This window comes from Gorilla gorilla, chromosome 4 (genome assembly GCF_029281585.2).
Source record: "Gorilla gorilla gorilla isolate KB3781 chromosome 4, NHGRI_mGorGor1-v2.1_pri, whole genome shotgun sequence".
Classification (NCBI taxonomy): Eukaryota; Metazoa; Chordata; class Mammalia; order Primates; family Hominidae; genus Gorilla; species Gorilla gorilla.
In genome coordinates, this window is record NC_073228.2 from 26,216,529 (window position 1) to 26,243,668 (window position 27,140).

Genomic DNA, 27,140 nt, shown 5'->3' on the forward strand with positions numbered 1-27,140 from the left:
TCTGGTTAGCTGGCTTTTCGAAGTCAGGGGCTGACACCTCTTGGTTGATTACGAAAGTGTGTTCACCAAAGCCAGTCGTCATTGATTAATTGAACGGATTTAAAACCAGTTCTGATGGCTACATGTTACTGTGGCTACGGAAGAATCAGTTTTTTCCTGAATTTATGGGAACATTTTAAAAGTCTCAACTCACATGATGAAATAATAAGCTTTTAAGAATTAGGTTTTGCTGGGCGCAATGGCTCATGCCTGTAATCCCAGCACTTTGGGAGGCTGAGGCGGGTGAATCACTTGAGGTCAGGGGTTAGAAACAAGCCTAGTCAACATGGTGAAATGCCATCTCTACTAAAAATACAAAAATTAGCCGGGTGTGGTGGCGCATGCCTGTAATCCCAACTACTCGGGAGGCTGAGACAGGAGAATAGATTGAACCTGGGAGGCAGAGGTTGCAGTGAGCCAAGATCGCACCCGCTGCACTCCAGCCTGGATGACATAGCGAGACTCCAGCTCAAAAAAAATAAAATTTTAAAAATTAGGTTTTGAAATAATTTTAATTACATGAGAAAATGTTTATGATATAATGCAAAGTGGGGAAAACCGTGATAAAAATGCTTGTGCTTTCCTGCCATCTCTACTTCCTCAACCCCCTTCCCCTGCGTGCAGAGGCAGCACTGATCTGGTGAGGACATTGTCTCTGCCATGCTTGAGGGTGAGCAGGGTCCCTGGTGTCACACTTGCATGGCCCTAGCTTCCTCTGACTCCGTGTCCCAGCTGTGAGGGTATGACAGGGCTGGAGTCTTCCCAGGCAGGCCCAGTTGTCTCGCTCTCTCTTTAGGCCTAAGTGAGCTTGCTACGGCTTCAGGTTCCTCTACCCTATGTTGACCAAAAGATGGTCAAATGCTGATTTTCAAGCTTGGGAGGAGGGAGTCTTGACCTCATGGGGCTCAGAAACTGAGCCTCATGTTCCCGCCCACTCGCCACATCAAGGGTATTGAGCACAGAAGCAGCCTGTAATAAAGCAGCTTTTTGTGTCTCCGCTGCTACTACTCCTTTCCCGCATGTCTCCTTCATGAAGAGGAAGCAGGGCAGCAAACCAGGATCTGAGCCAAATACCACCAAAGCCTCGCCAAACCCTTCCTACTGATATGCTGTGAAGGGTCTGGATCTCAGGCCATAAAGTCAGAGGTGCCTGCTTCACTGGAATCCATTTCTGTTTTGAATCACCATTTGGCTGTGCAGCAGAAACTTGCTACTTGCCTTTCATCACCTCAGGCCTCAGTCACTCCCCTGGTTCCAGGATGGCATGTAAGCCCCAGTGGCTCTATCATGCCATGGGGTAGGGCCTCCGATCCTGGATGTCACCTACCCACCCAGGCACCCACGGAGACATCGATTATCCCCACTAATCTTTGGTTGGACATTATTTTGGCTACATCCGTGCTGCTCTCAGACACCCAGGAAATGTTGTATTCTTCGTGTGTGTGGTCAGGGGGCAGTGGGGAGCCCACAGGAAATGGGTCCTGCAGTCTTGTTGGCCAGCTTGAACACACGCTGCCAAGCTCATCTCTGCTTGTGTCTCTCTGCTCTACAGTGTGGCCCCACAGCCTCTCACCTCTCCTGACCTGTCTGTGAACACTGGCTCCTTCTGCTCTCAGAGGACCCCTGACCTATATGGGGCTTCTATTGTTTCCCCATCTCCCAGGCTTAATGGAGAAGGCAGGGTAAGAAATAGGGTCTTTTCTCGGGAACAAAACCGCAGGTAAACATTTTCTCCTTCATTCCTGATTATGCCCCATCCCTCTTTTCTAGTCTAGGGGTGAGGGAAGCAGGGAGATAAAACCGACTTTCAAGTAGTATTCTTATGCCCCCCGCCCTGGATCCAGTCAGCCCTGGTTATTGTTTAAATCCAAAAATGGACTCTTTTTTTTTTTTTTTTGAGATGGAGCCTCACTTTGTCACCCAGGCTGGAGTGCAGTGGTGCAATCTCAGCTCACAGCAACTTCCACCTCCCGGATTCAAGTGATTCTCCTGCCTCAGGCTCCCAAGTAGCTGGGATTACAGGCGTGTGCCACCATGCCTGGCTAATTTTTGTATTTTTTTAGTAGAGACAGGGTTTTGCCATGTTAGCCAGGCTGGTCTTGAACTCCTGACCTCAGGTGATCCACCTGCCTCGTCCTCCCAAAGCACTGGGATTACAGTCGTGAGCTACTGTGCCCAACCTCCTTTGCTTTTTCTATACTTTCCCACGAGGCAGGGAAGGTAGAATGACAAGCTGGGCAGGGCTGAGTAGAAGAAAATAATCAGGTTTAAGGCTTCAGAAATATCCAGGTAATGTGCAAAAACATTGCACCGAAAAATCACTAGCTACATGCGGTGATAGATTACAGGAGATAGTCACCATATGTATTTCTTTCTATTTCTTGGTTTTTCTACGATGAGCATTTATTTACTTAAAAAAACCCATCTTTATTGAAGTATAATTTACATTTGGAGACATTCTTGTTTTGTGTCCAGTTCAATGATTTTTAACAGATTTACAGAATTGTATACCATCACCACAATCTGAATTTACTTTTATAATCAGAAGAAAATGAGTATTATAAAAAAATGGCCTCTTATTACAGCAGTAAAAAGGTTGTTGGCAAGTTGAATAGAAGGGACAGGGTCAAATTTCAGGTCATCAAGGAAAGACTGGGTAGTCACCAAGGAGCTCAGTAAATATTTCTTGAACTAATAAGGAAATGAAAATGAAGGCAGAGGGTAGATATTACCTTTCAAGAAATGTGCCTGTGAAGGAAGGAAAGAAGCTTGCAGCCTCAAATCTACCTACCATGCTTCCTCAAGCATCTGTACCTTTGCACGTCACTCCTGTCATCTGAAACTTTCTTCTCTTTCAGTCACTTGATTTGTTTTCATTCCTGGCTGCATAGCCATAGACAAGTTCTTTATCTGCTGGGTCTCTTGGTTTCAGTGAGGATAATAGTGCCTACTGCAGAGTTTTTGAGAGGTTTAGATTCGTTCATATGTGTAACACATTTAGCCAATATGTGTCAATAGATCAAGAGAAAAGTAAACAGTTATTTTGTTGTTGTTGCTATCATTATCATTGTCATCATCATCATCATTATCATCATTACCCTTTAATATTCACCTCCTTATGGAAGTCTTCTCTCATGTAGAGTATCTCATATTTTTTCCTTAATAACACCCTGTGCAGATCTCTTTCATGACACTTATTATGCAGTATTTTATTTATTCACTCATCTGTCTCTTCCCTCCCCAACTGCATTAAATCTTTTACTTCTGTAAACATACAGTGCCTAACCCGGAGAAGGTCCTCAAAGTAAATGTTTGCAAAACTAACACAGTGCAGAGGGGTATATCAGGGTTTCAGAAAGGGCTGTGTGTGTGTGTGTGTGTGTGTGTGTGTGTGTAATAAATAGAGGGGTCTTTGAGTTTTCTAATTCTTGAGTCACTTTGAGTAATTTCTAACACTTAAGAGATTTATCCATGTTGTTTAAATGATCAAACATTTGTAAATATGATGTTCATATTTTCTTATTACCCTATTAATGTCTACAGAATCTGATAGTAATGTCCCCTGTCTCTATTTCTGATATTGGTAATTTGTGTCTTCTTTTTCAGATCTATACATCTAGAAATTTATCAATTTTATTGTTCTTAAAGAACCAGCTTTTGGTTTCATTAATTTTTCTCCATTGTTTTCCTCTTTTCTAATTCATTGATTTCAACTCTTATATTTATTTTCTTTCTTTTGCTTACTTGGTCTTTAATTTGCTATTCTTTTTCAGGTTGCTTCAATTGAAAGCTTATACCACTTATTTTTGAACTCCCTTCTTTGCTAATAAAAGAATTCAGAAGCTAAAAATTTCCTCTAAGTACTGATTTAGCTGCATTGTATAAGTATATGCTTCCATTTTCATTCATTTCAAAATATTTTCTAATTTCCTTTGCAATTTTTTTTTCAGGGACAGGGTCTTGCTGTGTTGCCCAGGCTGGAGAGCAGTGCCACTATCACAGCTCACTATAAACTCAAACTCCTGGGCTCAAGCAACCCTCCCACCTCCCAACTCCCAAGTAGCTAGGAATACAGGCATGTACCACCACACCTGGCTAATTTTTAAATTATTTTTTTTCTTAGACATGGGGTCTCATTATGTTGCCCAGGCTCGTCTTGAACTTCTGGCCTCAAGCAATTCTCCTGCCTTGGCCTCCCAAAGCACTGGGATTATAGACATGAGCTACCATGCCTAGCCATGATTCTTTCTTTGACTCTAATATTAGTATATGTCTATCTTTTACTTTACAAAAATTAAGATAAATTTCTGTTATGGATTTCTAATTTAATTTCTTTATGGTCAGAGCATTTACTCTGTATGAGATCAATCCTTTTTAATTTACTGAAATTTATTTTATGGCCCAGAATATGGTCTATCTTGATTAATGGTCAAGTAGGTTGATAGCAGTTTTTGAATTATCTATATCCTCACTAATACGGTCTACTTGTCCTATCAATTCCTGTGAAAGGAGTTTTGAATTATCTTCAGTTGTCGTTTGTGAATTTGCCTATTTATCCTTTCATTTCTGTCAGGTTTGGTTTCATGTATTTTGAAGCCCTTAAAATTAGGTACATACATATTTAGGATTGTTAGATCATTTTCATGAATTCAATTTTTATCATTGTGAAATGCCCCTCTGTATCTCTACAGAGATACAGAGCAGTTTCTTTGTTCTGGAATCCACTTTGTTTGATATTCATATGTTGACTCCACTTTTCTTATGATTACTATTTGCATGGTACATCTTTTGTCATCCTTTTAATCTTAACCTTTTTTAAAAGATTTTTAAGCATTTATCGTGAAAGCACCATGTAGTTAAACTTTTTTTAAAAACACAGTGATAAGCTTTGCCAATTAGTTGGAATTTTTAGGCTACTTATATTTAACATAGTTATTGATATTGTTAGGTTTTAATCTAGCATTTTGCTATTTCTTTTCTATTTGTTTCTTTCTCTTCTTTTCCTACCTTTTATTGAATTATTTCTTTTTTTTTTTTTTTTTTTTTTTTGTAGACGGAGTCTGGCTCTGTCACCCAGGCTGGAGTGTAGTGGCTGAATTAATTATTTCTTAACATTTTATTTTATTTCTACTATTAGCTTATTAGCTATACCTCTTCACTGTTTGTTTTTATAGTTGTTGATCTAGGTTTTATTATATACATCTTAATTACAGTCTGTCTTCACCTACTGTTGTACCAGATCATATAAAATGTAAGTTTCTTAACAGTATGCTTCCATTTCCACGTTCATATTCTATGTTTCTGCAAGTATTATAAACCTCACAATTTGTTATTATTGCTTTAAATATTCAATTGTTAAAAGACAATTGTTAAAGAAATTTTAACGTGAGAATAAGAAGTAATTTATATTTACACACTTTTTTTATGTCCAGTACTATTTGTTCCCTTGGTTTCATCCAGGTTTCCATTTAGTATCATGTCCATCTGCCTGAACGATTTATTTCAACCTTTTTTGTAGTGCACTTCTACTGGTGACAAATTCTCTCCAATTTTTCTTTGAATATGTGTGCTTTTCACTTTCAGTTTGGAAGGATAGTTTCACTGGATATGCATTTCTAGATTAACAGATTTTTTTTTAATTTCAGCACTTTAAAGATTCATTGTATTGTTCTCTGACTTGCATAGTTTCAGATGAGAAATCTTCATTGATTCCTGTCTTTTTAATGTATCTGTTTTCTCTGGCTGCTTATAAGATTTTATATTTATTTCTGTTCTTTGTAATTTTATTATGTTACACCTTGATATGGTTTTCTCTGTATTTATCTCATCTTTTGTTTGTTTGTTTGTTTGTTTGTTTGATGATCTTTTGGACTTGTGGTCTTAGAGGTTTTTTTTTTCATTTTGGAAAATTTTCAGCCATTCCATCTGCACATGTTTTTCCAAACCTCTTTCTCTTTCTGGGATACAACTACACATACGTTAGATGATGTGATACTATCTCAGAGATAACTGAGATTATTCAGTAAACTTACTCCTTGTCTCTCTGGGAACCATTTGGATATTTAAAATGTTATTTTTAGCTTAATTTCCAGTTTCTGCCCTGGCATGTAAGGTGCTTGGAAGTTGCCATTCATCCTAACAACAAGTAAAAAGCAGGAAAAAAACTGATCAGCATTTTTTATATTTATCAGAGAAGTAAACTCACAGGGCAAACTGCTGCCCCCAAATTTGGAGAGACAGTTGATTTTTATGTATGGCGTAAGATAAGGGTCCAATTTTATTCTTTTACATGTAGAAATACAGTTTTCCCAGCACTGTTTATCGAAGAAACTATCTTTTCCTCATTGTGTTTTCTTGTTGCCCTTGCTGAAAATTAGTTGGCCATATATGTTTGGATTTATTTCTGGGCTCTCTATACTGTTCTATTAGTCTAGGCATCTGTTTCTATATCAGTACCATACAATTTTGGTTGCCACAGCTTTGTAATACAATTTTAAATCAGGATTTGTGATGCCTCCAACTTTATTTTTCTCAGAATTGCATTGGCTATTTGGGGTCTTTTGTGGGTCCTTATGAATTTTAGGTTTTTTTTTCTATTACTGTGAAGACTGTCATTGAAATTTTGATAGGGTTTGCATTGCATCTATATATTCCTTTGGGAGTAGTATGGACATTTAAAAAATATTAATTCTCCCAATCCAAGAGCATGGAATATCTTATTTCTTTGTGTCCTCTTCAATTTCTTTTATTAATGTTTTATAGTTTTCAGTGTACAGGTCTCTCCTTGGTTAAATTTATTCCTATTTTATTTTTTTGATGTGATTGTAAATGAGATTGTTTTCTCAATTTCTTTTTTGGCTACATTGTTGTGTATAGAAATGTCAGATTTTTATATATTGATTTTATATCTTGCAACTTTATGGAGTTAATTTATTAGATCTAATAGTTTTTTGTGTGCAATCTTTGGGATTTTTTACATACACGATCATGTCATCTGCAAATAGAGATAATTTTACTTCTTTTTTATCCAGCTTGAATACCTGTTATTTCTTCTTACTGTCTAATTGTTCTTGATAGCACCTCCAGTACTCTGCTAAGTAGAAGTGGTAAGAGTTGGCATCCTTACCTTATACCAGATCTTAGAGAAAAAGCTTTCAGTTTCTCCCCATTGATTATGATGTTAGCTGTGGGTTTTACTCAAATAGGCTTTATTATGTTGAAGAACTTTCCTTCTATATCTAAACCGTTAAAAGTTTTTATCAAATCAGACATTGAGCTGTATTGAATGCTTTTTTGTCAATTGATATGATCATGTGGTTTGTTAATGTGATATATCACATTGATTGATGTGTGTATATTAAACCAGCCTTGCATGTCAGGGGTAAAACCCACTTAATCATGATGTATTGATGTGTTGTTGAATTTGGTTTGATAATATTTTATTGAAGAGTTTTGCATCAATGTTCTTCAGAGAGGTTGGCCTATAGTTTTCCTATGTTGCTTTGTCTGGCTTAGGTATCAAGGTAATGCTGCCTCATAAAATGTGTTAGGAAGTAGTGTTGACCCTTGAACGACACAGGTTTGAACTACATGGGTCTACTTATCTGCAGATTTTCTTCTGCCTCTGCCACCCCTGAGACAGCAAGACCAACTCCTTTTCCTTCTTCTCAGGCTACTCAACATCAAGATGTCAAGGATGAAGACCTTTAGGATGATCCACTTCCCACTTAATGAATATTAAATATATTTTCTCTTCTTTATTATTTTTATAACATTTTCTTTTCTATAGCTTACTTTACTGTAAAAATAAAGTATAGGATAAATGTAATATATAAAATATGTGTTAATTGATTGTTCATGTTGTCAGTAAGGCTTCCAGTCAACAGTTGGCTATTAGTAGTTAAGTTTTGGGGTAATCAAATGTTACATGCAGATTTTTTACTGCATTTGGGGGGTGGTCAGCACCACTAACCTCCATGTTGTTCAAGGGTCAGCTGTATTATCCAGCTCTCTTTTTGTTTGGAAGTATTTAAGAAGTATTGGTATTAATTCTTTTTTGAAAGTTTGGTAGAATTCAGCCATGAAGACATCTGGTCTTGGGCTTTTCTTTCTTGGGGAGATTTTAAATTACTACTTCAATCTCTTCATTTGTTATTGGCCTGTTCAAGCTATTTCTTTTTTATTCAACCTTCTTCAGTTATATTTTCCTAGGAATTAATCTATTTACCCTAGATGATCAACTATGTTGACATATAATTGTTAATAATAGTTCCTTATGATCTATTTCGTTTCTGAGAACATCTGTTGTAATGTCTCCACTTTCATATCTGAGTTTATATATTTGAATCTTCTCTTTCTTTTTTTAAGCTAGTATAACTAAGAGTTTATCAATTTTGTTCATTTTTTCAAAAACCAACTCTTAGTTTTATTGTTTTTTTTTCCTGTGGTTTTTCTATTCTCTATTTCTTTTCTGATATTTATTAATTTCCTTCCTTTTGCTAGCTTTGGGTTTAATTTGTTCATTTTCTAATTCTGTGAGGCTTAATGTTAGGCTATTTGGGATCTTCTTTTTAAATGTAGACATTTATTGCTATAAGCTTTCCTCTTATGGGACGTTTATGCTTTTGGGCATCCCATAGGTTTTGGTATGTTGTGTTTTCATTATCATTTGTCTCAAGATTGTTTTCAATTTTTCTTTTGATTTCTTCTTTGATCCATTGATTATTTAGAGCCAGTTGTTTAATTTCCACATATTTGTGAATTTTCCAAAGTTAATTCTGTTATTGATTTCTAATTTTATACCTTTGTGTCCAGAAATAATACTTGACATGATTTTGATCTTCTTAAATTTAAGACTTGTTTTATGGCCCACCGTGTAGTCTGTACTGGAGAATGTTCCATGTGCACTAAAGGAGAACGTGTATTTTGTTGCTGTTGGGTAGAAAGTTATATATAGCCTATTTTGTCTAAAGCACAATTCAATGTCAGTATTTCCCTCTTAATTTTCTGTCTCATTATCTGTCTGTTGTTGATGGGGGATATTGAAGTCCACACTATTACTGTATTGCTATCTATTTCTCACTTCATGTCCATTAATATTTGCTTTATATATTTAGGTGCTCTAATGTCTAACGTCTAATGTGCTCTAATGTCTAATATATATATACACTTGTTATATCTTCTTGATGAATGTCCTCTTTATCATTAGTGACTTTTTTTGTCTCTTATGAAAGTTTTTGACTTGATGTCTATTTTAAATCTAAATATAGCCACTTCTGTTCTCTCTTTTTTTTACCATTTGTGTGCAATATCTTCTTCCGTCCCTTCACTTTCAGCCTATGTATATCCTTAAGGCTAATGTGGGTCTCTCATAGGAAGTATATAATTGGATCTTGATTTTTTGTTCATTAAACTACTCTGTGTCTTTGGATTGGAAAATTTAATCCATTTGTAATTATTGACATTTAAGGACTTACTACTGCTATGCTGTTTATTGTCTCCTCGTTGTTTTGTATATCCTTTGTTCCTTTTTTCCTTTCTTATTTGCCTTCATGATTTGGTGATCTTCTATAGTGTTAGGTGTTTATTCTTTTTTCTTTATTTTTTGTGTATCTGCTATAGTGTTTTGCTTTGTGGTTACCACAAGGCTTACGTAAAATGTCTTATAGTTATAATAATTGACTATTTTACACTGATAACAACCGAATTTTTTCCACATACAAAAACTCTAAACATTTATCCTCCACCCTGCTTGGTCTAGTCTGCTGTTGAAGCGCTCTATTGCATTTTTAAATTTCATTCATTGAATTCTTCAGGTCCAAGATTTCTGTTCGGTTCTTTGTTATGATACCTATCTCTGTTGAATTTCTCATTCAGATCATAAACTGATTGATATCATCAAATTGTCTCTCTATATTCTCTTGTAATTTTTTTGAGTTTCCTTTTCTTATTTTGAATTGCTTTTCGAACAATTCATACATTTTCTTTTCTTTGGGGTCAGTTACTAAAGAATTATTGTGTTCTTTGGTGGTGTCATATTTCCTTCCTTTTTCATGTTTCTTGTGTTTCTGAATTGATGTCTTCACATCTGATGAAACAGTCACCACTTCTAAACTTTACAGAGTTACTTTCATAGGAAAATATTTTCATCTGCAGATAGACCTTAATGTGCTGGTTGAAAAGGGTGTGCTAGCCCTGCTTCTGGATGGATGCAGTGGTCAAGCCTCCATGCAGCTTCTTCAGCTGTGATCAGTATCACAGATGACTGTGGGTACCTCAGTGCCATAGGCTATAAGAGTTTAGGGAAGCAGTGGCAGCAACATATTGTGAGAGTTCACAGTAGCACAGGCTCTTGGGGTCCTTCTGTTTAAATGTTCCCCACAATGGAGAGTCTTAGCTGAGGGAAACTCTCTTGGTATTGGGTCTAACATGGCTTGCAAGCAGCCATAGCAGTGTTGGGCTTTTGTGAGTTTTGCCCCTAGGAGCTTGACCGGGTTCTCATCATGAATATTGTGGAAAAAATCATTTGTGCTTCTGGCAGGGGAAGGAGAAAAGTGACCATTGTGAAATACACCAGAGCACTTTGTTGCACTTAACAGAGCCTACCAAGAAAAACTGTTTTACAAGCACCTAAAAAAGGAAGGAAATATGACACTACCAAAGAACTCAATAATTCTTTAGTAACTGACCCCAAAGAAAAGAAAATGTATGAATTGTTCGAAAAGCAATTCAAAATAAGAAAAGGAAACTCAAAAAAATTACAAGAGAATATAGAGAGACAATTTGATGATATCAATCAGTTTATGATCTGAATGAGAAATTCAACAGAGATAGGTATCATAACAAAGAACCGAACAGAAATCTTGGACCTGAAGAATTCAATGAATGAAATTTAAAAATGCAATAGAGCGCTTCAACAGCAGACTAGATCAAGCAGGGTGGAGGATAAATGTTTAGAGTTTTTGTATGTGGAAAAAATTCAGTTGTTATCAGTGTAAAATAGTCAATTATTATATAACTATAAGACATTTTACGTAAGCCTTGTGGTAACCACAAAGCAAAACACTATAGCAGATACACAAAAAAATAAAGAAAAAAGAATAAACACCTAACACTATAGAAGATCACCAAATCATGAAGGCAAATAAGAAAGGAAAAAAGGAACAAAGGATATACAAAACAACGAGGAGACAATAAACAGCATAGCAGTAGTAAGTCCTTAAATGTCAATAATTACAAATGGATTAAATTTTCCAATCCAAAGACACAGAGTAGTTTAATGAACAAAAAATCAAGATCCAATTATATACTTCCTATGAGAGACCCACATTAGCCTTAAGGATATACATAGGCTGAAAGTGAAGGGACGGAAGAAGATATTGCACACAAATGGTAAAAAAAAGAGAGAACAGAAGTGGCTATATTTAGATTTAAAATAGACATCAAGTCAAAAACTTTCATAAGAGACAAAAAAAGTCACTAATGATAAAGAGGACATTCATCAAGAGGATATAACAAGTGTATATATATATTAGACATTAGAGCACATTAGACGTTAGACATTAGAGCACCTAAATATATAAAGCAAATATTAATGGACATGAAGTGAGAAATAGATAGCAATACAGTAATAGTGGGGACTTCAATATCCCCCATCAACAACAGACAGATAATGAGACAGAAAATTAAAAGGGAAATACTGACATTGAATTGTGCTTTAGACAAAATGAGCTATATATAACTTTGTATCCAACAGCAACAAAATACCAAGAAAAATGGTTTTACAAGCACCTAAATTATTGGGGATTTTTCAGAGCCTAACCAATCTGGGGGAAAGGAGATAACCACCTACAGCCAACTCTAGCCTTCTATATGGGGGATGGAAAATGCACAAGTCCAGATCCCTCCATTCTTGAACCATCCTGGTTGAGCTAGGAGGGGGAGAAACTGAGAAGCACCGTGACATTTACAGCCCAGAGGCACAGGCTTACTAAAAGACTGACCTAGTTATAGGACTATAGAATACTTCCTCTTCCCTAACACGTTACCACCACATGATCAAAGACTTTTTCACTGCAGTTCCGTATACCCAATACATCATGTCCAGCTATAAGGAAAAAAAAATTACAAGGCATACAAAAAGGCAAAAAACACAGCTTGAAGAGACACAGCAAGCATCAGAACCAGACTCATATATGACAGAGATCTTAAAATTATCAGACCAGGAATTTAAAACAGCTACGATTAATGTGCTAAGGGCTTTAATGGATAAAGTAGATGGCATGCAAGAAGAGATGGGCAGTGTAAGCAGAGAGGTGGAAATTCTAAGAAAGAATGAAAAAGAAATGCTAGAGGTCAAAAACCCTAACAGAAATGAAGACTGTGATAGACTCATCAGTAGACTGGACACAGCTGAAGAAAGAATATCTGAGCTTGAGGATATCTCAGTAGAAACTTCCAAAGTTGTAAAACAAAGAGAAAAAAAAAGACTGAAAAAAACCAATAAAATATCTTTTGTGGTTGAGACATCTACAAAAGGTGTAATGTACACATATGGGAATAAAGGAAGGGGAAGAAAGAGAGAAAGGAACAGAAGAAATATTTAATGAAATAAAGACTGAAAATTTCCCCAAATTAATGTCAGACACCAAACCACAGATCTGTAAGCTCAGAAAACACCAATCAGCATAAATGAAAGAAAAAACATGCTACACACCTAGGCATACCATATTCAAAATGCAGAAAATAAAAAATGTTTAAAAAGTATTGAAATCTGCCAGAGGGAAAAGAAAAACACCTTACGTATAAAAAGGAGACGTGAGAATTACATCAGTTTTCTAAGAAATCATGCAAGCATGAAGAGAGAGAAGTGAACAATCTCAAGTGTTGAGAGAAAACACCTCTACGAATCTAGAATTCTGTACCTCGAAAAATTATTCTTCAGAAATGGAGGAGAAATACTTTCTCAGACAAACAAAAATTGGGGGAGTTTGTTGCCAGTAGACCTGCCTCACAAGAAATGTTAAAAAGAAGTTTTTAGATAAAACGAAAATGATATAGGTAAGAAACTTTGATCTACATAGAGCATCAGAGAATGAATAAGTGAAGATAAAATTAAAACTTTTATTTTTCTTCATAATTGACCTAACAGCAGTTTATTCAAAATATTAACAGCAACAATATTCATATATATTTATACACACATATATACTTACATAAGCTTACATATATGTGAAATGAATGACAGCAGTAATACAAAAAATAACAAGGAGTAAATTAGGATTATTTCATTCATATAAGGTACTCCCACTATCCATGAGATGATATAGTGTTATTTGAAAGTGGAATTGGATTATTTATAAATATATATTATAAACTCTAGGGCAACCAGTAAAAAATATGTTTTAAAAAAGAAGCATGGAGAGAAAATGGAATATGCTCAATTAAAACCCACAAAATACAGGAAAAACAGTGTAAGACAAAAACAGGAAAACTGAACCAGGACAATGAATAGAAAGTAGTAGCAAATATGGTAGCTATGATCTAACTACATCAAGTAATCACTTTGGATGTCAATGGCCTAAACATACCAATTAAAAGGCAGAGATTGTCAGAGTGGATCAAAAAATAAGACCCAACTATATATTGTCTCCAAGAAACCTGCTTTAAATATAAGACATATATAGGTTTAAACTAAATGGATCAAAAAAATATATACCATACTAACACTAAGCAAAAGAAAGAATTAGTAGTTATATTAAACTCAGATACAGTGGACTTTAGGACAAAAAATTATCAGGGATATGGTAGCCATTACATAATGATAAAGGGTTTAATTATCCAGGAAGACATATCAATCCTTAACAGGTGTATACGTACCTAACAGAACATCAAAATACGTGAGGCAAAAAAAACAAAAACGAACAAACAAAAACTATGTGAGGCAAAAACTGATAGAACTGCAAGGAGAAATAGATGAATCTACTATTATAGTTGTAGACTTTAATACCCACTATCATAAATGGACAGATCCAGCAGGCAGAAAAATCAGTAAGGACATAGTTGAATTCAACAACACCATCAATCAACTGGAAATAATGGATATCTTGGACTACTTCATCCAACAGCAGCGGCATACACATTCTTTGTAACCTCACATGGACCATTCCCCTAGATAGACTACATTCTGGGCCATAAAACGGATCTTAACAAATTTAAAAGAGTAGAAATCATACAATATCTGATCTCAGACCACAATGGAACTAAACTAGAAATCAACAGAAAGATAGGTGGAAATCCCCAAATACTTTGGGATTATATAACACACTTTAAAAATCACACGGGTCAAAGAAGAAATCTCAATATAAATTTAAAAATATTTTGGACTAAATGAAACCACAGCTTACCAAAATTTATGTGATATGGAGAAAGCAGTGATTAAAGAGAAATTTATAACATAGAATGCGTTTATGAGACAAGAAGAAATATCTAAAATCAATAGCCTAAGCTTTCATTTGGGAAACAAGAAAAAGAAGAGCTAATTAAATCCAAAGTAGCAGAAGAAAGGAAATAATAAAAATAGAGCAGAGCCAAAGGCAGTGTCATGTACCTGTAATCCTAGCTACTTGGGATGCTGAGGGATCCCTTGTGCCTAGGAGTTTGAATCCAGCCTGAGCAACATAGTGCGACCCTGTCTTTAAAAATAAAAATAAAAATAATTTTAAAAAAGTTTAAAAGAATTAGAGCAGAAATCAATGAACTTGAGAACAGGAAATCAATAGAGAAAATCAATGAAACCAAAAGCTGGTTCTTTGAAAAGATCAATAGATTTGATAGGTTTTAGCCATGCAAACTAAGAAAAAAAGAAAAAGAATATAAATTACTAATAAAAGTATGAAAAATGAGGTATCACTAAAGAGCCCAAGAGTATTGTAAGGATTATAAATAAATACCATGATCAATTCTATGCTTATAGATTTGATAACCTAGACACAATCTGCCAAAAACACAATCTGCCAAAACTCGCACAGGCAGAAAAAGATAATCTGAATGGATATATCTATTAAGGCAATTCAATCAATAATTAATGACCCTCCTTTTCCAAAACAGAATACACCAGGCCTACATGGATTCAATGGTAAATTCTGCCAAACTTTTAAGGAAGAAATTATACCAATCCTCTACAATCTCTTTCAAAAGATAAAAACAGAGGAAATAATTCCTAACTCATCCTGTGAGGTCAGCATTACCCTGATACCAAAACCAGACAGAAACATTATAAGAAAAAAAACCTATTGACCATTATATTCCATTAACATAAATGAAAAAATCTTTAACAAAATATTAGCAAATTGAATCTAACAATGTACAAAGAGAATTATACACCAGAGCCAAATGGAATGTATCCCAGGTATGCAGGGCTGTCTCAACATTTGAAAATCAGCGAATGTAATCAATCGCATCTGTGTGATCATATGATCATATTAATAGATGCAGAAAAATCATGTGATAAAATTCAGCAGCCATTCATGAAAAAAAATCTCAGCAAACTAGGAATAGAGGTGAACTTCCTCAACTTGATAAAGAACATCTACAAAAAACCTACAGCTAACATTGAACTTCATGGTGAGAAACTAGAAGCTTTCTCTCTAAGATCAGAAACAGGGTATTGATTGTGATTCCCCTCTCACCACTCCTTTTCAACATCAAAGAAATCTTAGTTAATGCAATACACAAGAAAAGGAAATAAGAGGTATACAGACTGGAAAGGAAGAAATAGAACTCTCTTTGTTTGCAGATGATGTGATTGTCTATATAGAGAATCCAAAAGAATTGACAAACTCTTGGAACTGATAAGTGATTATAGCAAGTTTACAGGATACAAGGTTAGTAAATAAAAATCAACTACTTTCATTTATACCAGCAATGAATAAGTGGAATTTTAAACTAAAAACACAATACTATTTACATTAGTACCCCCAAAATTAACTACTTAGGTATATGTCTATAATAACTGTCCCTGACTTACAAAGGTTCAACTTCATGATTTTTTTGACTTTACAGTGGGTTTATCGAGGTATTAAATGCATCTTCTACTTAAGATATTTTGTACTTACAACAGATTTATCGGGGTGAAATGCCATTGCGTGTCAAGAACCATCTGTATGTATGAGATTTATATGATGAAATCTACAGAATTCTGATGAAAGAATCAGAGAAGAATTAAATAAATCAAAGAACAACTAAATGAGCGCTTACCTCATTTGTTTCCCTTCTCTTTGGGTCACAATCCTCTGCTTCCTATTGCCTGATATCCTAAAACAGTTTCTCCTTTGTTTTGTCCAGTTTTCTCATTGTTTACTGTGGCAGATAAAATGTGGTCCCAGTTACTTCATCACAGCCAGGGCAGCAGTCATGAATTTTATTGTTTTACAAGTTTGCACATTTATTTTGAAGTAAAATACAGATATTTTCAAGTTTGAATGTTTTGTAAATATTTTAAATTAAATATAAATATTTGTTATAAATTTTCTAAATATTTTTGCTGGTAGGATGGTGCAGAGTTTTACCAGGCTGGCCATAACTGGATTCATAGTGTTACATGAAAAGGGACTCCATCCAGACCCCAAGAGAGGGTTCTCGGATCTCGCGCAAGAAAGAATTCAGGGTTGAGTCCGCAAAGTACAAGCAAATTTATCAAGAAAATAGAAGAATAAAAGAATGGTTACTCCATAGACAGAGCAGCCCCTAGGGTTGCTGGTTGCCCACTTTTATGGTTACTTCTTGATTACATGCTAAACAAGGGGTAGATTATTCATGCCTCCCCTTTTTAGACAATATAGGGTAACTTCCTGGCATTGCCTTGGCATTTGTAAACTGTCAGGGTGCCAGTGGGAGTGTAGCAGCAAGGACGACCAGAGGTCGCTCTCGTCACCATCTTGGTTTTGATGGGTTTTGGCTGGCTTCTTTACTGCAACTTGTTTTATCAGCAAGGTCTGTATGACCTGTATCTTGTGCCTACCTCCTCTCTCATTCTGTGACTTAGACTGCCTTAACCTCATGGGAATGTAGCTCAGTAGGTCTCCGCCTCATTTTACCCATCCCCTATTCAAGATGGAGTTGCTCTGGTTCATACGCCTCTGACAATAGTGTTCCAAGAAGGTTCAAATAGATGCCTACAAAGCTTTTGAATAGAAAGTAGTACTGCATAATTATCTGAGCTTTATGCCATGTTTCAAGAATCTGGGAAGCATTCTTGCTTTCTTTCATCCTAAAACAACTATTTTATTCAGAAACTTACGCTATTATATTTTAAAGATATTTGAAGATTTTAAAGACATAGCTATTATATTTTAAAGCTATCATAGTAAGATCTGAGCTTGCCTTAAATATAAATATTTTAGACAAATCTCCTAATTTTCTTCTCTCCAAATCACTTTCCTGGAAATCATGAATGCCTGAACCTTCACCATTAATGGTAGGAAATGGAAAATAAAGGAATGAAGGACTTTTTAAAAATTGAGGCATAATGCAAAGAAAAGGGTAGCACATTAAGATAATTACAACCATGGACACTTTTGTAAATTGGTCGTATTTTTCCCCCTTTCTAATTGAGTTTTAAACCCAAGCTTTTATTAGGAATTAAAAGTGAACCAATACATTGGGCTCTTTAATAAGGAGAAAGATCTGAGGAAGCAGCCCTAGAAAAACAGTTGAGAACTGAATACTGTCTGGAGGAGGACGGGCACAACCAATCAGAAATGGCAACAGTCAGAAAGAACCAAAGATGAAAACAACTACTACTACTACTACTACTCCTATGACTACTACTATTTCTACTACTACTTTGCAGAAGTAGCAGAAGAAAGGAAATAATAAAAATAGAGCAGAGCCAAGGGCAGTGTCATGTACCTGTAATCCCAGCTACTTGCGATGCTGAGAGATCCTTTGAGCCTAGGAGTTTGAGTCCAGCCTGAGCAACATAGTGAGACCCTGTCTCACTATGTGGTTCCCAAATTGTGGTTCCCTCCTCTTCTGTTATATATTTGTTCAAGTTATGCTGCTGGTAGTTGTTTAAAAATTGTGTTTCTATATACAAATGATAGCTATAAAAATAAGACTTGGTTTAAAATAACTAAGCTTTCCTTTAAGCAGGGAAATGAAATGTACACTCAGTACCATCTTGGTACTAAAGCTATTCAAAAAATGCTGTAGGGACAGTTTGCCTGAGAAGTTAACCATGAATTTTCAACCATGATAAACCAGAGCTTTTTAGATTTATATAAGAGGGGTTCAGGAATTCAGGCAGCTATGATTTACACTGAAGAAAATATTAATAGTAAAAACCACAAAAGTTGATCAGTTAATTTTATTCCTTTGGTTACTCGTATTCTCCAAAGTATTGATTCTACTCTATTTAGCTGTTAGCAAATTCCAGAAGTGTTTCTGTATTACAGACTGGCCTCATTTTAAATTCAGCATTGGCAATTTCAAGTGGGTCCTGATGCTTCCTGGAGTCCTGGGACTCATACTGGATTTCTCTGTCTTTTCCCTTTCCTGCTTTTTTTAGATGACTATTTTATGCCTTCCTTCTCTTCTGAAATTTCCCAAAGATGTTTTCTACCATCCTCATGCTCAGCTGATGAATCTTTCTTCCTACTTTGCAGAGATAATGAGAGCAATCAGAAGCTCCCATCGTTGTTCCTGGGGGATCATTTGCCTGCACTTCCAGCAGAGGCCATCTCCTCCCCTTGTGCTCGAGGTCCCACCCTGTAGTAGCTGGCTTGGGCTGCCATAACAGAACACCACAGACTGGGTGGCTTAAACCATAGAAATTCATTCTCTCACAGCTCTGGAAGCTAGAAGCCCAAGATCAAGGTGGTATCAGGATTGCTTTCCTGAGGCCTCTTGCTGCATTCTTGCTGTTTCCTTTCCTGTGTGTGCATACAGAGAGACAGGCAGAGAAAGATGGGTGTCTCTTCCTCTTCTTATAATGACACCTATCCTGTTGGAGTAGGGCCCCACCCTTATGACCTCATTTTGCCTTAATTACCTCACCAAAGGCCCTATCTCCAAATACAGTCAAATTGGGGTTTAGGGTTGCAACATAACATAGGAATTTTGGGAGGACACAGTTCACTCCATGACATATCCCTCCCCTTAACTCAAGAACATGTCTCTAGGAAAGCTCTGGCATCATCTGGTTTTTTTCCTCCCTCTCTACTGCTAGATCTTCCCTATCAGCGTACAAACATGCCGTTAATTTCCTCAACTTACCAAAAAACAAAACAATTTACCTCTCTATTCACCCACTTCTCAGGCAGCTTCCATCTCATTTCTCACCTTCCCTTTATAATAAAATTCTGAACAAATTCCAATGCCTCTCCTCTCTGAATTTCCTTTAATCCAGATTTCATGTCTCCCACTACAACAAAATTTCTTTTATCCTTATCACCAGTGACCTCCATGTTGCCAAACTAATGTGATCAATTCTCAGGCCTCACTTTCTATGGCCTCTCTGTAGCATTTGACACAACTGAGTAGTCCTTGAAACACTTTTCTTCAGTTGGCTCAAGATTCCGTATTATCCTGATTTCTTTTTTTTTTTTTTTGAGGCGGAGTCTTGCTGCATCACACATGCTGGAGTGCAATGGCACGATCTCAGCTCGCTGCAACCTCCACTTCCCAGGTTCCAGTGATTATTCTGCCTCAGCCTCCCAAGTCGCTGGGATTACAGGCTTCTGCCACCACGCCCAGCTAATTTTTTTGTATTTTTAGTAGAGATGGGGTTTCACCATGTTGGTCAGGCTGGTCTCGAACTCCTGACCTCAGGTGATCCACCTGCCTTGGCCTCCCAGAGTGCTGGGATTACAGGCATGAGCCACCAGCCTATCCTGATTTCTTGACTCTGTGGCTATTACTTCTGTCTGTTTCCTCCTCATGTCCCAGCCTCCTAACATTTGCAGGCCCAGGGCTGAGTATACTTAGACCTCTGCTTTCTTGTGTATACTTGGGATCTCATCCAGTATATACACTAGATATCTTGGGATCTCATCCAGTAGCATGGTTTCACACACCCTATATAAACTGATGACTTCTGAATTCATAGTTTTAACCTAGACCTTAAACCATAAACTCAAGACTTGAATACCCAGATACTTCAACACTGCACATTTAATAGGCATCTCCAGGTTTAATAAGTACAAACTGATCTCTTGATCTTCTCTGCAAAAACCTATTTCACCTGTAGCTTTTCCCATGTTAGGTAATGACAACCTCATTCGTCTAGTTGCTTAGGACAAAAATCTTGAAGTCATCCTTGACTCATCTCTTTCCCTTATACGGTATGTCCAGTTGCTTCTACTTTCTAATTTTTCTCCAATCTGACCCCTTCTCACCACCTCCTCTATTGCCATCCTAGATTATTTGCAGTACCCTCCTAACTGTCTTACTTGCTTCATTCTTGCCCCAAACAAAAGCTGGAGTGGCCTTATTAATACCTATGTCAAATCATATATTTCACCTATACTGAAACCCTGAAATGGTTTGGGTGTGTGTCCCCGCCCAAATCTCAGGTCAAATTGTAATCCCCAGTGTTGGACGTGGGCCTGTTGGGAGGTGGTTGGATCATAGGGGCAGATTTCCCCCTTGGTGCTGTTCTTATAACAGTGACTGAGTTGTCATGAGATCTGGTTGTTTGAAAGTGTGTATTACCTCTCCACCTCTCTTTCTCCTGCTCTGGGCATGTGAAGATATGCATGTTTCCCCTTCAACTTCCACTGCGATTGCAGGTTACCTGGGACCTCCCCAGCCACGCTTCCTGTACAGCTTGCAGAACCATGAGCAAATTAAGCCTCTTTTGTTTATAAATTACCCAGACTTGGGTATTTCTCTTTTTATTATTTTTATTTGTATTTTTTTCTTTTTCAACTTTTATTTTAAGTTCTGGGCTACATGTACAGGATGTGCAGTTTTGTTAACATAGTAAACGTGTGCCATGGTGGTTTGCTGCACAGACCAACCCATACCTAGGTATTAAGCCCAGCATGCATTAGCTATTCTTCCTGATGCTCTCCCTCCCCGCAACCCCCAACAGGCTCCAGTGGGTCCCGCCCCCATGTGTCCATGTGTTCTCACCGTTCAGCTCCCACTTACAAGTAAGAACATGCAGTGTTTGGTTTGTAGCAGTGCAGGAATGGACTAACACAAACCCCTTCAGTGACTCTCTGTTTCACTGATCTTAAAAGCCGAATTCCTTACAATCACGTTCAACACCGTGCAGGACCTGGTTCTCTCACAGCCCTGTGTTGTCTGAGGGAGCCAGTGCTCCACTGGTTGCACTGATCCAACCACACTGGCCTCTACACTGTATTTTATTTTATTTTATTTTATTTTTTGCGACAGAAGCTTGTGTTGCCCAGGCTGCAGCGCAGTGGCACGATCTCAGCTCACTGCAACCTCCGCCTCCCAGTTCAAGTGATTCTCTTGCTTCACCCTCCCAAGTAGCTGGGATTACAGGCATGCACCACCACACCTGGCTAATTTTTGTGTTTTTTGTAGGGACAGGGTTTCACCATTTTGGCCAGGCTGGTCTCGAACTCCTGGCCTAAAGTGATCTGCCAGCCTCAGCCTCCCAAAGTGCTGGATTACAGGTGTGAGCCACTGCTCTTGGCCTCCATACTGTGTCTTGAACATGCTGTGCATGCCTCTGCCTCAGGGCCTTTGCATGGGTTCTTCCTTCTGCCTGGAATGCTGTTTCCCTAGAGGTTACCCTCATCTCCAACAGGTTTTTGTTCATACGTCACCCTCTCAGGGAGGCCATCTGTTACTTCAGTATTTTTAAAATTATAAAGTACCCCCTAACTTTTCTCACTTCCTCGATTGATACTTCTCCATAGGCCTTGCACCATGTAACTTTTCAAAGTTACTTTGTTTACTCTCTAGATGTTTCATAAAAATGGAGAGGGATTCTTGGCTGTTTTGTTCATTGCTGCTGTCCAGCTGCCTAGAGTGGATGAATGAATTGGATATTTAGTTATAAAGGAGCTTCATTGGGTTTGTGAGATTTGGGGGCTGGCCGTAAACTCATGAAGAGTAGCTCGCACCGAGACACAGGCCTTTCTGCACTAACTATTATCTGTGACTCTAGCATTTTTAGGGAAAAGTAACCTCATCTTTATGACACTAGAATTAATTTTTAGATTTTCTAGTGGGTGAATATTTTTAAAGCACTTAGAACAGTGCCTGGGACATGGTATGAGTTGTATTAAGTGTTTATTTTAAAAGCAACAAATACTTTATTAAGCATTTTGTGACAAAAAAAAATAGTGACAGAATGTGAGCCAAGACAAATAACCCTCAAGAGGTTCAGAGTAGCCCTAATTCTGGTGGAGAGTGGCTTTAATCATAATAGAGCTGGAGTCAAGTCTGATGACTTACTAGAAAAATAGCACATGCCCTCTCTATTCTGGAAGAAACAGAACTACCCTGTGTACTCGATGGGATTATAGATACAAAGAGATTTATGGAATGAACTCTAAAGAATTGGTTTTGAACTTAAGTCCATAAAAAAATGGTTATGAAAAGAAAACTTCAAAGGTATGGACTGAGGCGATAGAAGAGGCAAAGGGCTTGTACGGCATCCACTCATTCATTAGATGGACAATTATGCCCCAAACACTATGTTAGGGGCTAGGAGCTGCCTTCTAGGATCTCATTATCTAGTGGGAAAAAGACAGGTTAACCAACAATGACTAATTCAGCCTTAGTACTACCATAGAGGTGAGCCTGGAGTCGGCTGTGAGCCTGGGATTGCTTCCTCACCCTATTTGTGATATGAAAATAAACAAAAAATTTGCTTCCAACTAAAGGTAGTGGACAGAACTCACCTGTTTTTATCTCTACTCCCTGAGGAAGTCCCATCAAAATGAAAGTAAGGAAATTGAAAAAGGCATGAACCAGTGGTTTTTAACCTTGGCAGAACTTTTGAAATAGCAGCAGAGATTTTTAAAAATCCTAGTGTCCAGCCTGTAGCCCAGATAAATTGAATCAGAACCTCTGCAGATGAGACTCAGGCATCAAGATTTTTATACTATATATTTTTTCAAAGAAAATAAGAGACAACCATACACATAAGAAACCAATAGCATTGAGAACTTGAAAAAGGCTGGGCCTGAAATTAACTTAGCAGAACTAAGAATCCTAAAAACTGAACAATTTCTGGGGGAAGGGAGACCTGAAGGATACCAATTAGAAGCAGCAAGATCTTTCCTGTGGTAGAACTTCGGGAAGGTTCAGGAATTGGAGAGACTGGGTATGGGGTGAAGTGAAGAACTGGAAGATTGGTTGAAAGTCTGCATTTGGAACAGATGGCCCAGATTTTATCCCAAGACTGCCCCCATCCCTATCCCTGGTTTGTTCTCTGGAGAGGTGGAATGAGAAAGGGCCTCAGGTACAGTTGAGGAGAAATGTGAGACTAGCCTTGCACGAGAGTCACTCTCCTGAACACCTCGATGCCCTTCTGAAAATACTGGCCATCAGATTTGTGCTGCCTGGCAGGAAACTGGAGGATGCAGCTCTGGGCAAACTGATCCAAGAGGGAAATCCAGTCAGATGCTGGCATGGGAGAGTCCAGGCCCCTTTGTAACACACCCTGCGGTGATGCCCACCCATCCACAAACCCATACACATATGCAAGATTCTTCTATCCAGCTTTGGAGACCTCACTTTGAATAAGAAAGGACATCAAAGATCACCAGATATTTGAGGAAAGTATCTAAAGTGAAAGAGAAAGACCAAAACAGACAGGTGAAAGTAAATAAACAAAGGGAACTCAGAAACACACACACTCTACTGAGCAGAAAAAAATTAAAATATATGTGTAGATAGATAGATAGCTATAGACATGTAGACAGATGATGGATAGATGGATGGATGGATGGATGGATGGATGGATGAATGGATGGATGAAAGGAACAGTAGATAGATAGATAGATAGATAGATAGATAGATAGATAGATAGATAGAAGGACTGTATTGCAAGGCATGACGCAGTGCTCTTACTGGTGGAGCACCTGTGCTCTGCAGCCAAAGTGTGAGTTTGTGTCCTGGCTTCATCACTTCCTAGCTGTGTGATGCTGGGCAAGTTACTTACCTCTCTGTGCCTTAGTTTTCTCATCTGTAGAAAGAGGGATGATAATGATGATGCTGTTCAAAGAACAAAAAGGAACTGTTGGAAATTATGAATATGATGGCAGAATATAAAGTTTTAGGTAAAAGTTGAGGAAATTCTAAGAATAATCAAAAAGACAAATAGAACATAGAAACAACAAGAAAAAGAGACGCTAAATCTAAGAGGTACAAAATCAGAGTTGCAGGGAGAGACATACTCAGGGAGAGAAACAGACATACAGACAGAGAGACAAGAGAAATCATAAGAGTAATGACCAGCCTTTCCCAGTAGTAAAGGACACAAGTTCAGAGTGAAAGAGCCTCTTTAGTGCCCGCATGATTGATGGGGAAAAGACACAGTCTAGGGCACGTCATTGTGACATTTTTAAACCTTGACGATGGAATAAAGATCCCAAAAGTTTCCAGAGAGCAGAAAACAGATCACATAAAAAGAATTGGAACTTGAGTGGCAGAGGGGATAACCAAGTTCTAAGCGATGTGGACTGATTGTGGAAAGGCCGCCCTATTTCCAGGACATAAAACTTAAAACTTGTTTGATTTAGATACATTTGTCACTGTAAAAATTAGCTCTTATGTATTTGGCAGAGTAGGGGCTCACCTCTGCTCAGTGATTCTCAAAATCCCATATCTCTTTTGTCCAGAAGCATCTATTTCTTTTTTTAATTAAGGTGAAAAAGTATTAAATTTACCTTCCTTTCTTCTTCCTTCACTTCCCTCTCCCTTTTCCTTGCCCCTCTTGTTTCTTCTCTCTTTCCCTTACTTTACCTTCTGAGCCTTCATACTTTTGCTGTGTCTATTTCTGTCTCTCTTTCTCCCTTTCTGTTTCTATCCACAGAAGTCTTATGTTTGTCTAATAATTGGCAGAAGAGATCTTTTTTTTTTTTTTTTTTGCTTTTTAAGTGATGAATAGTTGGCGTAACATCAAAGACAAGCCCTGTGGTTTTCTGGCTGCCCCAGAAGGGCGGTGCAGCTGGCAGGCATCCCAGCTGCCTGGTGATAGGCATGTGGAAGAGATACCAAGCTCACAGGTCACTGTGTATGTGTTCATGTACATGTGTTTTTCAGGCCAACAGCAAGCTGAAGCAGATTGAGAAGGAATACACTCAGAAGCTTGCCAAATCTTCACAGGTAAGCAACATTAAAAGACACAAAACAGGGTAAAAACCAAAACAAAAATGAAACCTCCTCATAAAAGCCTTGGCACTTTCAGGTTAAACTTCATTCTTTTCAGTTTTTTTTTTTTTGTGGAATGGTATCATATTTTTATGGGTATACAAATAAACAGAATTTGATTTTAATATTTCAGTCATTAAAAATCAAGAAAAATTAGGCATATTTAACCATTTGAAACAACACACACATGCACACACACACACACACACACACACACTCTCAGATGTTGTAAAACCAGCCTGTACACTTGAACAAGCCCAGGCTGAAACATACTTCACAAGGGCAGGAGATATACACCTACATTTGTGATGTAAGCAGTTTGGTACTATCTGTGCTTTTTTTGTAATACTCCATTTTGCTCTACCAAAGGCTTCTTCAAACAAAATTCAAAATGACAAATAATTCTAGGTTAAGTCTGCGGCTCAACTGTTGACTCTTTTTAGGAAAAAGAGAATTCTAAGTGCCTACATCCATAACTTGCTATTTGTACTTACTGTTGTAGTTTTAGTATAAGAAAGGCCAATAATTGAATGCCTGTCTCTATTTGAAATATGATGCTCAGAGTACTTTTTCAGCATAAGTTATTATAGTGATATCCAGTAGTATCATTTAAGGAACTCCAAGTATTCCTTACTTGTATAAGTGATTCTAGAACAAATAAATACTACTTATCTTTACTTTGCAGATAGGTAAGTTAAGCCATTTGGTTTTGTGAGCGTATCTAATGATTGTTAAAATCAGCTTGTCTTCATATTTTTATATATATATACAGTGGTATTTGGTAGTAAACTAGAATTTACCATACTACCACATAATGCCACATAATAGTAGTAACAACAACAACAAAAAGATAATAATATCTAATGTTCATGGGGCACTAACCATGTTGACTCATTCAGTCTTTCACAATAACTCTGGAATTAGGAACTATTATTGGTGCCATTTTTCCATTTGTGAAAACTGAGATTTAGAGAGAGAAGATCACACAAGTTGGCAAGTGACTCAGCCAGGACCCAGTCTGGATCTGACTTCAAAGTGGAAGTTCTTAACCTTAACACTACCAGCCTGGCCCAATCCCTTCCTTTTAAAATTTTATTTTATTTTATTTTATTTTATTTATTTATTTTTTTTTTTTGAGACAGAGCCTTGCTCTGTTGCCCAGGCTGGAGTGCAGTGGTGCAATCTTGGCTCACTGCAAGCTCTGCCTCCCTGGTTCACGCCATTCTCCTGCCTCAGCCTCCCGAGTAGCTGGGACTACAGGCGCCTGCCACCACGCCCAGCTAATTTTTTGTATTTTTAGTAGAGACAGGGTTTCACCATATTGGTCAGGCTGGTCTCGAACTCCTGACCTCAGGTGATCCTCCCTCCTCATCCTCCCAAAATGCTGGGATTACAGGCATGAGCCACCGCACCTGGCCTAAAATTTCAGTTCTACTAATTCACATCCCATTAGAAAAGCAAAAAGTCTTTGTCCAAATGAAGAGTCATGTATGTTTATGTAAGAAATGATGATTATGTCTTGATTGCCATTATTCCAGCCCTTCCTTGAGGAAGGAACATGGAGAAATATCCTTTTAATCCACTGAAAAAGATTCTTGCAATCAAAAGAAATCTATTTAGGCCGAAAGTTAAAGTTTAAATTAAAACATTAAAAATCCCCAGTTGGCATATCCTAACATCCTGCTTATTTCACTTTATGTTAAATGGGGGAAGCAGACCGAGAGTGAGATATAAGATAG

General features: G+C 37.4%; 1 protein-coding gene across 41 annotated transcripts in view; it reads left to right on the plus strand.

The window, feature by feature from the left end:
• Positions 1–27,140, plus strand: part of CEP112 (centrosomal protein 112) — a 562,721-nt gene that overhangs the window by 422,395 nt on the left and 113,186 nt on the right. For 33 of the 41 annotated variants that reach the window (XR_008679796.2, XR_010133740.1, XR_010133744.1 and 30 more), the window contains one exon: positions 25,294–25,356. The exons of the other annotated variants lie outside the window; for them this stretch is intronic. Coding sequence is in view for 17 of the 33 variants with exons in the window: in XM_031011060.3 (XP_030866920.3) it covers positions 25,294–25,356 (63 nt within the window). In the remaining 16 variants the exon portion in view is untranslated. The remainder of the gene's footprint in view (positions 1–25,293; positions 25,357–27,140) is intronic. 41 annotated transcript variants of the gene reach the window in all.